Raw genomic sequence first — 18,907 nt, 5'->3', positions numbered from 1 at the left:
GTTCTGTCCAATGGGCGCTCCTGCAAAAATGTCAACATATCACAAGCTCACCGGAAGAGATGAGTTGTAGTTTGGGGGTTGTTGGTAAGAGAGGTGACCATGTTGTAGAGCCACGAGGAAGGGGCTCTGAGCCCCTTGGGGCCTCTGGGGCCTCCCAGCCCCTGGCTGGGGCGCTGCAGGGACCTGGAACAGCATAAAGCTGGGCTAGGTGCCTGTAGTTATGCCGGGAGATGTTTTCTCCATGGGCACAGAGCAGCAGCCGGCACTGACCAGAGAAACGGTGGCAGAGAGCCAGAGCAGATAACACCTGAACTGAAGGAGCAGCAGAAGCAACATGCAGCACCAGAGAAAGGACTCCTGGAAGGAGAGCCGGGAAGAAGAGAGAGCCAGCAGCCTGAGAGACAGAGTTCTGGGGGTAAGACTGTACCAGCCCCCCAAAACTCCTTTGAGACCTCTGAGAAGAGAGGGAGATGGACTCCTATTAAGGAGAAGAGTTTTAGACATGCAGCACCGGAGAGAGAGAGGAGTTAAGAAGCTCAAAAGACATCCCGGAGCTGGACCGGGACGGCCAGATGGAATGCGGGGGGAGTTGACCTTGGCTCCCCACCCTTGCACTGCTGCCACGGTGGCAGCCTGAGAGACAGGGCACAGAGGCCCTGCAAGAGATACCAGACCGTCATGAAGACCCCCCTGTGTCTTCGTGATATGACGTGGTGAAACGACCTTATCTGGGGTTACGAAGCCCACGGAAGACCCCTTTGCCTGCGTCAAGGGGGCCGAGGGAGCTTGAATACCTCCCTCGTGAGTGCTGGCAGAAAGCCAGCTATCAGCTGCTGCATGTGGAGAAGACAGACAGACTGCTGCCTCAGAAGATGCTGCTGCTTAAGGACTGGAAGGGATCTGTCCTTCTTTCCCTCCTGGACTTTTATTTGGAGGGGAGAAGAGATCTGATCCACTGTAAATACATATGTCATGGTAGAGATAGTTGTGATCATGTGTATAATGTGATATGGTATTTATTTGTACAGTCATTGTAATATATTCCCTTTTCCCCCACTTTGAGTCTGGTGTGTTTTGCCTGGAAAAACCCATCTCACATTAGGTTGAGATGTGGGAGGGGGAATGGAGCTAGGGAATTGGATCTTGGGGCTGTCTCAAACCATGACAGCTCACAGTATGAAAAGAGAGGAAAATCAAACTCTTTGTAATTATTTGAAACTTCTGTGTCACAATTATTGGGGAAGAGATATTTGGTTCAGGTAACCTGTGTTTGTCTTCAACTCTGATTTGCAGGTTTCAAAATTTGCTTCAGAATCTGTCCTGGATACTGAACAACTTGTAGCCTCTCTTGAGTGGCATTTATATTTTTTCTACCTATAATCTCCACCAATTAATATGGGATTAATTACTTAACATGTATTATCCATTATCGCAGTAGAAAGGAACTCTGAAAATATTTGAAAATATTATCTAGAAACTTGTTTAAAAAAAAAACCCAAACCCAAAAGAGTTATGTTTTTACTCACTTTGTGTTACTTTGTGATTTTATTCTGCTTAGGCATTCTTCATCAAAGAATACATCTTGAACCATCCAGAGGATGGAGAGAAGATCACACGCTTGAGAGAACTGATGCTCGAGCAGGTACAGTGGGGAAGGGACTGACTAGGTGGCCTGCTCAGCTGTTTTAAGTAGACAGTAACTTTCTATACAAGCAGGTTTCTGGATCATGTTAATATTTTTTCTCTAGTCCTTTCCATCATCACCTTAATCACTTCAAACTATTCTAAATTAAAGATTGAATGAGAGGCCTGTTCTGTCATGCTCATACACAAATATTTGCACAACATATTTTATCACTACTACAGAATAAACATTATTTCATTGAAACATTTGATGGCTTCAGCAAATATTTCTTTGACATGTTTTACCAATATTACAGAACAAATATTTTCACTACAAGGTTTACCATAAAAGCAAAAAAGCATGAAAAATCTTATTGCAATGAAAGATATCTAACTGTAATTGGCAAAGTAGGTAGGCAGTAAAATAAATGCCAAGTGATTAAATTAAACAGAGAAGTATTATATGCATTATATGATTTTTGCATTATTTCTTCATTCATTTGTAAGACAATGACGTACTAGCCTCAAATATGAAGTATCTCCATTTGAAAATGCTGAGAATTTTTTTTTTAATCAAAGATCTTATGAAGTATTTCAGCTTTTTAAACTGACAGGTACCTATCTTTGTTCTATGTAGCATGCTGAAATTTCAAATTTTATTCCTAGTTTAGGAAAAAAAGGTTAGAGTATTGGTATTTGGCAAGATGGGAATTCCACTTTTCATCAGCATTGTGGTATCTTTTTGGTCAGATCAGCTGAATGACAGATCCTCAGACAGTATAAGTCAGAATAGATTCACTGAGCTCACTTTACTTTCATTTAGATAATGTTTGGTAATTTACATTGCAATTTTTTCTTTTCAAGCTATAGTTAATCTCACTAGCCTTTACAATGTAAAACTGGAGTTAATAACTTCCTGTAACAAAAATGTGAATTCCAAGCAATAGCAGTTAAAGCCTATCTGGCACCCGCAGATGATTTAATGTGGAGCATTCAGAAGTGCTGGGATGGCTGTGCACGTGGATGGATGTGCTGCAGTCCTGACCTTGGGTCAGTGATTCTGTGCAGCTGCATGCCTACTCACAGGCTGCCTGAAAATGTCAACTAGTAGCTCTCATCCAAAGATATTACAACATACCGTAGCTATTTTGTTTTTAAGTTTGAGTTTATCTGATTCCTCATGTAACCAGTTCAATATTTTGAATGCCTGTGGCCAAATCTGAGCAAGATTAGAGTTTCAGTAATGTTATTCTGAAGCCTGTCATGCCTTATGTCAAGAATATACATAAAGCCACCTTTGACAGAGGTCTCTGGGGAGTTGGAATAGGAGAGGGGACCATGGACTTCCTTGCAAATGTATTACAGGTATTACATCTCTGGTAGATGTGGCTATTGCTGTTGTTTCATGCTTTTTACAACTGTTCTTGTAGAAAATATAAGGTTTAATGCTGCTCCTTTGTAAAGCTGCTATTTAGCCAGGTTTTTCACTATATTATCCATAGTGATTTTTATATTGGAGTTGAATTTGCATAGGTGAAACTTTTGGGAAAGTTGAATAGTAAGTGGGAAGAGGCGTAAATCCTCTTGTGTATTACTGCTTTTGGTCTTAGGCCTTGTTTGATTACAGGTCTTTCAGGGATTTAGATTGATGCTCTTAAGGCAATGTGCATTTTGTTAGATTTTTTTTATTAGTATCCTAGTTGATGATGAAAGCTTAAAGAAAATGCATCAAAAAAATATTTTTCTCTCACTGCAGGCCCAGATTCTAGAATTTGGCTTGGCGGTGCATGAGAAGGTGGTGCCACAGGACATGAGGCCGCTACACAAAAAGCTGGTGGATCAGTTCTTTGTGATGAAGTCAAGCTTGGGAATACAGGTACATGAGCAGTTGCATGGATAGACCAAGAGACCATTCAGCTGTACTAAGGACTGTTTCATTTTCCCAAGCAACAAACAATGACATCTTTTGGTTGGTTGTCCACGTTACAGCTTGTAGCCTTGCAGAATCACAAAGCAAAGAGAAACATAAACTGTGCAGAGAAAAGTTGTCACATTTTACTATCAGCAGTGAAAGTTAAAATATTTTTCATCCTAATGATGAAGCTGATCCAAAATGCAGATGTAACTATTGAAATTACTCTCTGTATCTCACAAAATGCTTAATGGTATTATGTTCATTTGAATTAATCTTCTTTTAATAACTTGCCAGGAATTTTCTTCCTGTGTACAAGCTAGTCCTGTTCATTTCCCAAATGGAAGTCCTCGTGTGTGCCGGAATTCCATGCCTGTTTCTATGAGCCCTGATGCTGCCAGGGTAATACCACGACGCAGGCAAGTTTAAAATACTAGTAACTGACATATTTTTGTTACTCATGGAAGATGACCCATAAAATACTTCTATTATGTGCATGCTTTCTTGTATAGTCTGCCTGAAGTATCTCCAGCCATGAATAGCTGGTACATATATTGTCTCTCTGTCTCTCTCTCTCCCCCCCCAACCCCCAAATAACTAAAGATTAATAAACATGTGCTGTTTGTGCTGTTTTCCCATGAGAAGTTATGACTGACAGTTAGAGTTAACAATTTTGTATTTCCTTATTCTTATAATAGCCCCTTGAGTTACCCAGCTGTCAATCGGTATTCATCCTCATCACTGTCATCCCAAGCTTCTGCTGAAGTCAGCAATATCACTGGGCAGTCAGAAAGCTCAGATGAAGTTTTTAACATGCAGGTACAAATTATTGTCATTCTTCAAGCTATACAGAATATTTCTTACAAGGCTATTTAGTGAAGTAATGCTTCTGTTATTTAATTCAGAAATCTCAAAATTATTGCAGATACTTCTTTTAAAAAACAAGTTTTTAAATGGGCTGTTAACCTCATTAACTAAGAAATAACTTTTTATGTAACTGTTTCCTCTTGTTTAAATAGGAGCATTAATTTTTTACAAATGTAATAAGGAGCAATGAATGGACTATGATACAAAGTCATCTGACCTTACATAGACTTTTCTGTCCAGTTGTCACAGTGGAATGGAATTGTTTCACTGTATTAATTGCATTTATATTTATTTAATGTTTTACTACATTCTGTGTAATTAGTTTAATTCTCTTTATACTGGTTTGCTCTTTTGAAACACTGATAATCTATTTTAAGAAATTACAAGTTCTTTGTTCTAGTGAAAAGTATGCTATAAATTTTTGTTTTCCAAACTAGTAAGTGTGATGTGATAATAACAGCATCTCTTCTGTATGCAGCCTAGTCCATCTACCTCAAGCCTGAGTTCGACTCATTCTGCTTCACCTAATGTGACCAGTTCTGCTCCATCCAGTGCCAGAGGTCAGTGCTCATCTCCTGTGGTAAACTATATTAAATTATACTTGATACATTACACAGCTGAATGTCTGCATGATATCACTGGTCAGACATCAAATTTAGCCAATTATTTGAGGAATATGAATTAATAGGGACAGAGGATTTCTTTGTCATAAGCATAGAATTGAAATGTCTGTTTCACTGCATGAATTTAATCACTTGACACATTTATTTCTAGCCTCTCCTCTATTGTCTGACAAACATAAGCATTCCCGAGAAAACTCTTGCCTGTCTCCCAGAGAGAGGCCCTGCAGTGCCATCTACCCTACTCCTTTGGAAACTTCACAGGTAAGAAGTTTGTTGGGAGTCCTCAGAGCACAAATAAATCAGGAGACACATACTGAACTTCCAGTGGATTCAATCTCCTCATTGTTTTTAATTTTCAAGGGATTTTTTATGTTTTTATAAGCAAATACTCTAAAATATTTTACATGAAAGAGATGTGAATAGAATACATGATATTTGATCACATTTCTGCTTGATTTCCCTAGGTTTAGATCTGTTTCTATGCATTTACTCAATGCAGTGGGAGAGAGATGCAGAAACTTAGCAGATGACACAGCCTGCTTGTGTGGAACAACAGCATTTGTTCTATTTAGGGAAGAAGAAAAAAGAAAGAAAAACTGTTGTTGTGGCAGTTATCCTTGTTGACTTCCCCTTTATTTCTTCTGAGAAAGCTAATCCTAGCCACTGTGAGATAACAACCCATTCCATATGGCAGTTCCTATTTTTCAATGTAGTTTCAGAAAAAAAGGATAGACACTTTGTTACTCCAATGAAAAAAATGAATTGTGTTCTTACCTTAAAATACTGTTATATAGGTCTTTATGAAATGCGTTTCTTTTGGGTATTCTGAAATGCAAAATGGGCTTGGCGAGCTGACTGACATTGAATTCTTATTTCATCTTTTCTTATTAATGGACCTGTTTTCCTAAAGTGCTTTCCTTTAACACAGTTGCTGTTTTAATCTCTGCCATCACACAATGCACCTCTTGCTGAAGCTGAGAAAGATGAGAACATAAGTACAGTGTTAAAAGCACTCCTTTCAACACTCATTTCTACCAGAAGTTTTGCCTCTGATAAAAACCAATTTGCTAGTCCAGGATCCTTTATTTTAGAAATTATTTATTGGTTTCTCATTAGTTCTTTTCTTGTCCCTTGTTTCTTCAATTATTGAATTGGCTCTTGATTGAATTTTTTATTTCTTTTCTGTTTAAGTCCTCATGCTATTATCTGAGGGCTTAAGCAGTAATACCGAAGCTTAGCCAGATTTAAGGACAGTTCTACTTACAGTAGATATATCTACTGGGCACTTTCTCAGTGGTAGTGGAGCCAAAACAGCATACAGGAAAGACCAGGAGATGTTCTTTAAATAAAGCGGTTTTACAGTTTGCCGCAAAGAAAAATTATCCCATTTTTGCTCCCAGACTACAAACTCTTGCTTTGCCAAGTGGAATGCGACTTCTATCCCCCATTCTATCCGAGATTCCATAAGGGAGGCTGAGGAGCTCGTAGGCCCAGTCTCCGCTCTCTCTGAGACTCGCCCAGCAGGAAAATCTCCCAATCTGTCTCTACCCTCAGTGTCCCATGAGAGGGTAAGTAGAAATTAACTTGCTCATACAGTGAAGTATGTTTCAAAGGTGAGAAGGTCTGACAGTTTCTTTCTGCCCTTATAACCAGAAATGAAGATATATCTTTCTGGGGAAAGGTGAATTTCTTTCTCTGGTGCTCTGTTCCCATAGCAGTAAAAATGGACTGTGATTAGAGACAAAATCCTGATTCTTTGCCTTCTGATTAAGAATGGGAAAAGAAATCCTCAGGACCATTGTAAGGAGATATCTTAGAGATGCCTGCAACTCTAATTAGAATTTATCTGCTCAAACTGTTCCTCGTCCTTTCTACTTTTATTCTAATACCAGTTAAATTTTAGCTGTCTTGGTTGGAGCTTCACGCTAAGTTAAAGAGGAAAGGACCACCCATTTATGAAAGACTTTGTTACAGCTTAATGAAAGCAATTTTTACATTAGTGTTTCAGCTGGGAAAGATGAGATACACAGGCAAATTCCTGCACTTGAAGTTTTTTCAGGCCATAGCTACCTTATTTAAGGTAGTTTGATGGACTTCATAGAACAAGACCACAGCAATACTGCATCCACTTCCCTCATTGAAATTGATGCTCAAGGTTATGTACACCTGTTTTCAGTCAACATCCATTTGTGCTTGCTTTGTGATCTCCGGCTGAATGATTGTACAGTGTCTCTCCAGCTCTTCCCATACTCTGAAGAGGAATGCCTGCTGTCATTGACTGGTCAACAAGCCTCCTTAGTTTTTGCACTATTATTCTTCCTAATGAAGCTTTTAAAATTTCACATTTTTGGGGTTTTTATTTGTATGTCATTAAACATCCTGTGATTGCTCTTGTTCTTTCACATGGTTTTAAATTTCATTCTTTTAGTATGTCCTTGTTTCTCTGTATTTCATTCAGCTTTTGTCTCTTTATCTCCTCCAATTTCAGTTGCTTTTTCAGCCTTTGCTCTTCACAACAGAAAACAGACTTAAACATTTGCGCACCACATCCTAGTGCACTGCAGAGTTGGTAGGGGGTGACAATTCAATCCAGATCAGGCAGGAACACCTTTTTTGTCACATTAAAGTACATATGTAGTTTCACCACTTCAGTTTAGTGGTAACTTCAGGAAAACAGTTATTTCCTGACCCATTATGACTCTAATATGACATACGGCAAACACAGTGTAGCTCAATGTCTACCAAAGAATTCTCTCTATGAGATGTTTAAAGTCCAGTTGAATTGGGCAACTATTTGTTCCTCACTTTGTAACATGGAGCTAAAACATGTTAGATCAATGAAGATTACTTTGCAGCTGGGTTTGCCATCTTGTGGAACCACAGCATAGTACTTAACCAATTTTGCATGGTCCTCTGTGAACAGTGGGAAGAGATAAAATACTAGGATTTTATCTGGATTGCAGTGATTTTCTGTTCTTGCTTTTAAGAAAAAAAAAAAACCAAAACCAAAAAAACCCAAACCAAAACAAAAACCCCAAACAAACAAGTAAGAAAAAAAAGAGTAAAGTTTATCTTGTTCTCATTTCCTCTGGAAAGTACATCTGAATTACTTGTAGGATTGACTGTCTGCTGTTTACATTTGCTATCAAGACAAACCAGTGACTATGGATTAAAGCTGCCAAAAAAAGTAACTAATGGAATTTTAAAATTGGTTCATAAATTTACTGTGATTTTTTAAATAAATGAATATTCAGAAAAGGAAAGATGAACACACTTTATGGGTCAGCTCTTATCTACTAGAGAAGTAAGAACACTGCTACCAAAAAAGTCAGGGTTGGAAAACAATACACAAAACTTTTCTGAGGTAACAGCCATAACTTGCATATTGTCAAACATTACACCTTATTCAGATCTTGATTCTGTAATGAAATTTTTGCAGATCTATCCCTCTGTTTGTTTCATAATCTGTCAAGATACCACTTGAAGAATGAGCTTTATTTTGGTTTTTGAGGTGCTGGAAACTGTCAGAACTCAGTAGATAATAATCTTCCCTATGATTTCAGTGTGTACAGTTTTCAGAAAACTAGTCTACTCCCTTTCTGTATACACATACTTTTATTAAACTGTTTAGGTTCTTAGGTCTCATTTATCAATCTACCTCCAAAATAGACCTGTGTAGTAGGGATAATAATAAAAATATATTTGTTTTCTTAAAAGCTACCAAAATACAACAGCAGCTATATGTAAACCATGCTGTTCTCAATTTACAGAGAATGCTGTTCAATCATACTGGAGATGGTGCTTTGCCACGAAGTGATTCCAATCTGCCTGGCCCTGACAAAGGTGAGCAGAAATGCTGCAACATACCAATCTTGGAAGCAACGAAAATTTAATTAACCCCTCACGTTCCTGTAGAATGCCAATTCTTTTGAGTACATACTGTCATCTCCACGTGTCAAAACATTCTAACTGACTAAGTAAATTACGCGAACAATCTTAAGTTTCAATATAGTTTGCCAAAAAGAGGAGAACATGGTGTTTGAATGAAGCGTTGCACTCAAAAGAAGCCCAGAAATTTGCAGGAGTGGGTGATGGAGCAGCAGGTTGCAGCCTGCTGCATGTGAGAGCTGTCTTTTCTGCTTCTCAAGAGAGATAAATGGGGCAATGAACCAACTTATGGAGACTGGGGCAGAGAGAAGCTAAAGAGTGGGGAAGTTGGTACCTGCAAGTCTTCGTTACCAAATATAGATCAGTGTGCTTTTGTTACACTCTCACTGAAAAGAGCAATTTTTGGTTTGTTGATTTTTGGGTATTTTTTCTTTTAATTACAGTAAATGAGAAATGTATACATTTCTGTAGACAAAATATTGCCTTTCATAATTTTGCGCATGGGGAAATCCAATATTGTTGGCATAGTTATTGTGCCACGATTTCATTATGTGCTTCACATCCATAATATGCTCCATCATTTCATTATGGAACCTTTGTGGTATGCTGAATAAAGGATACAGTTCAATAGGTATATATTTGAAGAATATACTGTAACAAGAACTGACCAGGAAGCAGATTTTCTTCAATAAGAGCTGATTTTTTAGGTATTTTTGTGTCAAGTTTTTATAAAAGCTCAGGTGGAATTTTTCACAGGACTGAAAATCATATGAAATAATTTAACATGGAAATGACAAAACTTTTCCACTGGCCTATGCAGCCAAATAGATCACAGAATTGTTAAAATATTATCTTCTGGAGGTTTTAGGAGTCCAAAGAACTGACTGCTAAATGACTTAAAAGAAAAAATTGGTTTGTCAAGAGATTCAGGCATTTGAAGTACCTAGGTCTGGTGCCAAGTGGTTTTTAGGATGAGGGCAAAGCCATACTGCTAGGTGACAGTTTACAATAAAAAGCAAAGACTGTATTGAATATTTTGACAATAAAAAGCAAAATGATCCTCTAGAAAATAGATTATTCTGTGCACTGTTCCCAGGGTCAACTAATGTGCATTTATAGTGTAATAATATTGTTACAGATATGTAACCAATATAATTTGTTCTATACTTACTGTATTAAGTCTGGTGCATAGTGGGGTTGCAATCCTGAGAGCTCTCAGTGTTGCTATAATAGCAGTAATTGATGCCATCAGTTAGCAATAAAACTTTGCTTTTTGTTTCATCTTTGGAAATAAGCACAGGATCCTTGCATGTGATTCTCTACTCACAACTGAAACAAACAAACTAGAAGGAAACTGTCACAGCAGGGGCTTTGAGGCTTTGAAGATGTTTTTGGGGAGTGAAGGGAGAGGTGAAGGGGGAGGTTTTGAAGCCTTTTTTTTCCCATTTTTTTTTAACAATAAATGTAATGAAAGTTGTGTGTTTCAAATTAGCTTTTGTCCTGTCCATGTTAAATGCCCTGTCTATCTATGTGGCTTCTTTCCAATATTGGTGACTTCTTGATAACATGAGATAATCCAGTTCTATCAAGGAAGCTGTTCCAGACGTTATGCGATCATTCAGTTAAAGTCATGGAATTTGGTAAAGCTAAAGCACAAAGAAATACTACAGCCAATTTTATGCATGTCAAGGTGATAGTCAATTGACATGATTAAGCAGAGATCCTTGACCACGGATACAAACAGCGCATAGAAATTTTCTCAGTCTGTGATAATTTCTTAATTTGATTTTTTTTTTCTGTCAGATGCTTTTAATTTCTTCCAGTTTTTACTCCCTTCATTTTATGTAGTCTATGCAGGCAACAAAAGACTGTTAGCATGGAAAGTTTTATGAAGAAGATTGATTGGAATTTGGCAAGTTCCTTTGTCTAGTCCCTTCTGTGTATAAAATGAGTTAATGGAAATAGTCTGTTCCCCTTTGCCTGGAAACCTCTAAATAGGAGTCTGGTGCAAAGATAAACTGATTATATTAACAGGCTTCAAGCTTATCTCCCTTTGTGGCTGGATTTGCAGTGCACCAGAATGCTATCTCAGCTGTTGCTGTTGATGGCCCCCAGTGCTATACAGTCACAAACTGACCTGAGGGCCAGATGCATACATCAGGCAACTAGGAGACTGACAGCTGTTATTTAGGAGCTTTGCAAGTGGTGATGTAATCACGAGGGCTTTTCAGGCATGCTTATTAAGCTGTTTATCATTTTCACTCTGTGTATTCTTACCCTCCTGGATAAAGGCAAGTCAGAGAACTGGAATTGTTGATGCCTGTGACAGCTTTTTCATTCTCTTCCAGCTGTAAACACCACCCCAAGCAGCTGGAGCCTGGATAGTGGGAAGGAAGCCAGAAACACATCAGAAAGTGGAAAGCTTATATCTCCTCCTGTACCACCAAGACCTGCACAGACTGGTGAGTTAATGGACATTTCAGGCAAAGCTCCAGTACTTTAAGGATTCTTTCCACTCTGATTAATGTTTAATTTCTTGGGCAGGTTAGCTTATTATTTGATTTCTTACATGAAAGGCTGTAGAACTGCCTCTGTGGGTATTTTAATCTTGTTAATGTTCTCTGAAGTACTCTGTTTCCAATGCTCTACCCTTTCACTTAATGACTGAGTAGTTTCAGACAGTTCATGCTAGTACTAGGGAGTATGATCAAATTTAGTCGTTTGATTTTATGATAATTGGAGGTTAGCAATCAGAAATGTTCATTAACCACAAAGAATCTTACTGACCAGAAAATGCACAGCAATCATGCGGGTACATGAGTTCTGTTACTGTAACCGATTTGCCTTTCAAAAGATTAATTTTCATTTAAAGAAAAGGCTGCTTGAGTGATACTAACAATATAATTGTTCTCAAGGGTGTGAATACACTTTTTGCATATTAGACTTATGCCTCAGAGTATGTCCAGGCATGTTTCCAGTATATTTGCAGGTAAATGTTTGATATATTATTTATTGGTTTTTTTCTTATTTGACATATATATACCTAATATATTTCTGAAGAAAAAAAGTGAAAAGTTGTAATACTGACTCTTTTTTAATTCTTTTATCATTTGTTAGGATATAAACCAATTTACAGCAATGTCAAATTTGTCAGAAAAGGCAGATGCAGAAATTTCTTATACTTGGTTGTACTGCAAGATCATCCTGAGAACAAAGTAAAATAAATAAAATCTCCAAAACTATTTACAACCATCAGGAAAGTACCTAGAGGGAACGAGAGATAATGTCTATGTATCAAATGATCTCCTATCCACTTAAAAAGATTTCTTAGTGAAAATTGTAATGCCAAGAGTGCACTGAAATCTTTCTAACTTTACAGCATCACCAGCAAGACACATAGCCTCTGTTTCCCCTTCTCCTGCTGGCAGATCACCAATGAAGGTAATATCTTATTGCAGTGAATTGCCTTTGTGGGACAGATCTTGGGTAGATAGTATATATTTAATGTACCTGATTTGGGATTAAATTATATAGTCTTTTTATTATCATATACCTATACAAAAACCATTCACAAGAATAAGTAGCCATAATAATTGCAGCAGCTCTGAAGATTTTAAAAAATGCAGGCAAGAAACCTAATCCTCAGAATCTTTAGCCTCTCAATATCAGGCTTCTCACTTACATGGATAATCAAGCTCACCAGAGTCAGTGGACAGATGAGAGAGTAGGAAATACATGTAAGAGGTGTCCAGTGGTCCACCTACTCCAGAATTCTGTCTCCAACAGTGGAAAAAGGAGAGATGCCAGCTAAGGAGAACCTGTTGTGCAACCCATTCCTCTTATTCCTCCAGCATTTGGGGCTGTTAGATTAGAGGGTATGTTAGAGAGTAACCCCTGCTTCATTTTTGTGTCCATTTCCTCTGTGGAATGATCCAGGGAGGTTGTGTAAGAAGTTGGAAGTACTTTGACATCTGCTAGTAGGATACATTAAGCAATAGGCTGTGAATAAGCATTGGTTGTTCTCTAGCAGTTAAACACCCAAATCAATTGGAGATCCAGGCTAAACTGAGTAGGTTTACTTTCTATTTCAAGATATTTGAATGTGTTGGTACCCATATATTGGTACCCACTTTTTTGCTGGAAAACTTGACTCAGAAATCTGTGTATTCCACAGCACTGGAGGACACGAACATGCAGTCTGCTTATTCCATGCAAACCCCAATACTGACAGACTGCACATTAGTCTTGGGCATAGCCTTTACCACACCATTGAAGCAGAGATAATTCTGCAGTTAGAAATACTAGAGTCAACAATGTGGAAGGAGAGCAAATAGAAAGGAGCATGACTGGTGCTTCAGGCACTCAGGTGCAAGGGCAGAGGGAGACAGCCCTGCCAAAATGGCCCCTCAGTAACCCAATGCCTAACTAATGCTACAGAGGTACAGATTACCTGAGGAGGAAAGTGGCACCCCAAAATATTTTCTTTCCCCTTGAGGTCCCCAATCACAAGTCCATAGTCATGCTCCTGTTTGTTTTCCCATAAGCCTGTAACATTTCTACTTGTGACTGCACAGTGGTCCAAGGTCAACATGGAGCAGTTGGCCAGCAGAGTGCCCATAGTCCTATTACAATAGTGTCCCTTCTGCTGAAGTGAGCACCAATCCCAGGTTTTGTGCTAACTGCTTACTAGGAAGCTCTTTAGAGCATTAGGATCTGTACAAAGACGTCTGACTTTCTTTTTTGCCTGAATGGACTTGGTACTGATGATTTTTAGGGATGTTTGAAGTTTGTCCTAGCATTTTCATTCTAGAGGTCTGGACAGAATTTAAGCATTTTACAGATAAAGTCTGGATTGCTGCTTGGGAGAGGAATGCTGGCCCAAAATACTTCTGAGAGCTGCTGGATCTCACTTTGAGCATGAATTTCCAGACTCTATTGGTGTCTAAATTGTTACTTGCTACTGGTGAAAGCAGGCTGTACTGCTGTCAGGAAGCAAGTGCTTACCCCTGCCAGCTTTACACATACTTGCTCTTCTTCAGAATGACAAAAGCAAAGGTCCTAAATCTTATCTATGGTCACTTAATCCAAGTGTCAAGTGTTCTTGGAAATGGAGCCAAATATATAATTTACTTGAAAACCTTGACCCTGGATGTTTGTGGGAGTAGGAGCGCAGCTGCAGCCTCCTCACATGCAGAGGAATGGAACATGAAACAAGTAGTTAAACAGGCTCCTCAAAATGACTGAAATGTCTTCACCACGGACTGAGCTTTAAATAAAACTTGCTCTGCTTTGCCATAGCCATATACAGGGCCTTAATTTTTAGCTTGTGTTCCAGCAGTGTGCTTCCAGAGAAGGTCATCCTAGTATACAAAACCCACTGATCTTAATTAAATATTTTTTCCCCATTGATTTCAGTGTTCTGTGGATCCAGTCCTAGATGGATAACTAAAATTATCTCAACAGCATAAAGTCAGTGTAGCCAGCTCTATACACCCCTGCCCCTCTCCTCTTTCCCTACTCCCATCCTTTTTGCATGGCTCACACTCTCACCTTAAGCTGAGCAGCTGAGCACCAACCAGTCTAACAACAACTAGAGTGAGAAATTAAGTCTGGATTGTCTCAGATGACTCCAGTCAAAATTAGATATGTTGCAACAACTTTTCAACTTGGACAGTGGGGGCTAACCTTTTACAATTTTCAGTTGAAGTTGCTTCACTGGAATAGGATTGCTTGATGTTTTTAGGTAGGCCTTTATTGTCCCTGCCTTTTATTTTTGTCAGCGCTGTTGTTGCTGCTTGGGCCCTCAGCTTCCTTTACCTCACCATCCCCGAGAGGCCTGCGAGGCTGCTGATGCAGCCCCTGGCCACCTGTGCCCTTGTCTCTAAGGTGGTGTGTTGTGTTTGTGTGTCCGAGGAACATCTGGGAGATGGAGGAGAGGAAGGATGGAGAATCTGCAGATAAAAATGCTGTCTGCAGCAGCAGTGATGCCTTCACCTCCTGCCATCCTGCTGCTGCTGCTGAAGGGGAGCAGGAACAGCAGCTGAAGGGGGCTGGCCCCCAGCAGCAGCTCTTACCTTGACACTGCTTTGGGCTTCCCCTCCAACGTTGATATTATGATGCACTCGGAAATGATGCCACAATGTAAATGCACTTCTCACTGCATGATGATGCACTAAAGCTGTGAGGAAAAGCTTTGGAAACTGAATTTGGGATATGAGAGCCTGCAACAGCAGCAGTGGCTGGGCTGCAAGACCTGCGCTTTGGCGTTAGGGGGCAGGACACCCCCGGTATTCCCTATGCCAAGTGATGCATTCCACTTGCAGCTGGGAAAACTAAGAGTGCATTTTAAAGGCTTCCAGATTTTTCCAGTGTACTATGATACTAAGATAACATTTAAATGCAGTTTTACTTCCACTTACATGAATTACTGGCATGACCACTATCTAAGATGTACCCAGGCACTATTGAAATGAGCTTTTTATTTGTTTCTTACTAAATCTTGATTAAACACGGGCACATGTTTATCAAAGCTCAGAGTCCATGCACTGTATCTATGTATGTTTTCAGTCTTAGCACAGAAACGCTCTCTCTCATAAACCCCAAGTAAATTCTTCTTCCACCCTTTTTTTGAGCAGGGGTCTGTGCAATCATTCACACCATCTCCAGTGGAGTATCATTCCTCGGGGCTTATATCAAACTCTCCAGCACTGTCAGGGAGTTACAGCAGTGGCATCTCTTCGCTCAGCCGATGTAGCACATCAGAGACATCAGGCTTTGAAAGCCAAGGCAGTGAACCAGCAGTGACTGTCCCAAGCTACAGCGTTTCTGAGGAGCCTGTGAGAAAAGAAAGCAAAACCCCACCACCCTACAGCGTGTACGAGCGGACTTTGAAACGACCCGTTCCTCTACCTCACAGCCTCTCCATCCCACCCGCCACAGACCCACCAGCACTGCCACCCAAGCCACAGCTGGTTCGGCCAAACAACCTGGAAAACAGCAGCAGGAGGACTGAGCAGGTTCCCCGGCCCAGGCCTCTGCCCCGCAAAGTCTCCCAGCTATGAGAAGCCACTTTTATATTTTAATTGCAACCAATTCTTTACTGTTTAAGAAATAATATTTTTTAAAAATGGTAAAACTGGTTTAGTTAGGCACTTTAATATTTTGCCCACCTTTTCTTTTGAGTAATTTTGAAATGCTTATTAATATTATGTTGCACATTTGAAATGAAATTACTAATTTAGGTTGCCAGATATTATAGGAAGCATGAATGAGAGGATTGTTGTTTTTTTTTTTTAATTTTATGGTGGTGAATACTGATAAATGCTTTTATTTGTACATTATTTTTATTTAAAAAATTAAATCTAAAACCCTACAACTCTCATCTGAGTGAGCCGAATGCTTCTTACAAAATGCAGAATATACTGACTGGATCTTTACTACTAGAGATAAATGCACGCTTTCTAATAAGGTAGTCCGTAGACTAGGTTGTTTCTGCAAATAGGCTGAAAGGCGTTTCTCTTATGAACAGATTGGTCATTTTAAATGTATGTGGAAAAACTGGGATATAATGCAAGTTATACTGCAGAGAACTGTTGTAAGAATGTGGTTTGGAATTTTTGAACACACTTATGTTATTTTTAAGATGGATAAATACCTTCATTTCATTCAGTGTACAGCACCATTCTGGTGAATCCTAATAAGCTTTTGTGCCATTAATGTATTATTGTACCTGACACATCCTTTTTCTTTTTGAGGTGCAATTTATTTTTATTCTTCCAGTAGATGTACTTTTGTTGTTTTAGTTTTGGGGTTTTTTTAAAGTGAGCAGTTTGCTAGTGGAGGCTCTCTGCTTTTTTTTAAAGTTCACCCTAGAATGCAATCTACATATGAAATACGTACCAATGAATTGTTTGTTTAACTTGTGTACAAGAATCAGTACTGACTAGTACCAAGGCAATTCACTAAATGAACAAATTTTTAAAAATACAAATTGCTGGTTATTGATCCATACATTTCAAAAGCTAATTGCAAATATTCTTAATAATTTTGTAAAAATCTGGCAAAAATTCTGAACACTTCTTTCAATGTGTATGTGCCGTTGGAGCCAGGTTTTGGATTTGCTTTTTAGCTTGAGTTCATCACCATGATCTTTATTGTAGCAGAACGGTGTTTGGCCTTAGGTTGTATTTTGGTGACTGGCATCTGAAGAGCTTTAGAAAGCTAATGCCAACATGTAGGAATATGGAGGGGAAGGGAAAAAAAGCACCTTCTGTATGTAGTTTTTGTATCCTCTTTCTTTTACTGACTGTTTAAATGTGCTTGGGAACAGATGTGTGAACTGCATTTTAAATCATGCTGTTAAAAATATTCTCCCTCTTTTGTTGGGAAACTGATGTTGATTTTAGCTGTGTTTGATTTGTTGATAGTTTACTGGAAGAAAGTGACCACTTTTTTATATTCTCTCAATTAAACCTTCAGCAGTTACAAGCTGTTGATGGTAGTAATAGAGGTTTTCTATAATAAATGTTCCAGTATTTTTGTACATAATTGGTAAATTTTAATAAGGAGTGTACCATTATGTGAAAAAGAAGCAAACAGTTGTGTATGCAGTAAGATTGTTATAATTATGCCAAATACTTTATGTATGGAAAAAAGAATATTTGTAAATATGTGCTTTTAACAATAATTCTGCCATATTGACTTTACAATTTTGAATGTCAGAGAAAATAATATATGTTAAAATATTTATGTTTTAGTGAAAGTATTCATAACTTGAAGAGGAACATATGAATTTTAGCTTTTTATCTTGCTGATTTCAAAGTCTGAAATTCCTTGAACTAGCTCTTGCTTTCTTCTATAACAGTTTTGTGTCTGTAACCACATCATAAAAGCTGTAGAAGGCTACATATTTATGCTGATATAAAGAATTAATGCCTGAAATTTAAACAAGGTGTCACAAGTAAGATAACAAAACTACTTTGATTTTTTTTTTCCACCTATGTAGTTTAATAGATTTTGTTGACTAGTGCTTGAGCACAGTATGAATCAGTGTTATCTGCTCCTGAAGCCATTTTTTTTATTTCTGGCAGTAAAGAGAGTTGATGACTTCATCATTTGCGTGTATTACTGGTCAGCTTTGCAGCAAAACATTTCAAAAGTCTCTGTTTACCTAGACACTCATATTGGTTGCTGCGTAATGTTAATATGGAATAAATGAACTTGATTAATCTTTACAGTACTTGTTTTCTGCAGAATGAGAGATTATAGTTGAGTTTGTCACAGAGTGAAAGTTCTGAATCCTTGTCTTGCTAAATCCTTTTTTTTTCTGTTAACCATCTCCTGATGGATTGAGTTTTCTCCCTATTTGGATCCGTAATTGCTTTGTGAGACAAGGTGGAGAGTATTGACCTGCTCTTCTGAACAACCGAAGAACATAAAACTAGGGAGTTCATTGTAAATTAACCTGCATGAGTGCTCTGTTTTTATAACCATGACATCAGGAATACTCTGAACAATAGCAAACAGTGTAAAATTGACAGAGAACTCTAAAACTGAGTTGACACATTTTCTGCTTAGCCAGTTTTGACAAATTGATTTTGTAGATCAGCCTTTCAACCTGATTACTTATAAAAAATGTAGTACAAAATTTTGTTATGTATGTTGCAACACCGAGTGCTTGAAAACCTAATGTAAATAAAGGTCTTGTTTGAATTTTATGTGTTAGTCATAAATACAATTTTAGCACTTTCTGGATGACGATGAGTAATTCAGAAGCTCATCTAGGAGGACTGTGCTGGTTTAAGAGTTAACCAGCAGGGGAAATGAACTCAACTCAGAGGAGAGATTATAAGTCAGAATAACAATTTATTAAAATAATACAGTAAGTACAATCATACAAACAAACAATTGGTCTCAACCCACAAAAACCCAAATGTATAACCCAGTGCCCTAGGGCCTGAACAAAGTGGTGTTCCTTGGGCCCTGCTTGAGTCCA

General features: G+C 38.4%; 1 protein-coding gene across 1 annotated transcript in view; it reads left to right on the top strand.

Moving 5' to 3' along the window:
- The window catches only part of DOCK4 (dedicator of cytokinesis 4), a 154,063-nt gene extending 135,434 nt beyond the window's left edge, over window positions 1–18,629 (top strand). The window contains exons 44-54 of the mRNA XM_018080173.2: window positions 1,559–1,642; window positions 3,380–3,499; window positions 3,833–3,954; window positions 4,234–4,354; window positions 4,881–4,962; window positions 5,177–5,286; window positions 6,426–6,593; window positions 8,796–8,868; window positions 11,262–11,375; window positions 12,293–12,354; window positions 15,549–18,629. Coding sequence (XP_017935662.2) covers window positions 1,559–1,642; window positions 3,380–3,499; window positions 3,833–3,954; window positions 4,234–4,354; window positions 4,881–4,962; window positions 5,177–5,286; window positions 6,426–6,593; window positions 8,796–8,868; window positions 11,262–11,375; window positions 12,293–12,354; window positions 15,549–15,974 — 1,482 coding nt within the window. The 3' untranslated portion in view covers window positions 15,975–18,629. The remainder of the gene's footprint in view (window positions 1–1,558; window positions 1,643–3,379; window positions 3,500–3,832; window positions 3,955–4,233; window positions 4,355–4,880; window positions 4,963–5,176; window positions 5,287–6,425; window positions 6,594–8,795; window positions 8,869–11,261; window positions 11,376–12,292; window positions 12,355–15,548) is intronic.
- Window positions 18,630–18,907: the final 278 nt, after the last annotated feature.

Source organism: Manacus vitellinus, unplaced genomic scaffold (genome assembly GCF_001715985.3).
Source record: "Manacus vitellinus isolate BGI_N305 unplaced genomic scaffold, ASM171598v3 scaffold_5_pilon, whole genome shotgun sequence".
In the NCBI taxonomy this organism is placed as follows: domain Eukaryota; kingdom Metazoa; phylum Chordata; class Aves; order Passeriformes; family Pipridae; genus Manacus; species Manacus vitellinus.
Note: the sequence above shows the minus strand (reverse complement) of the source record. Positions and strands in the feature narration are given on the sequence as shown.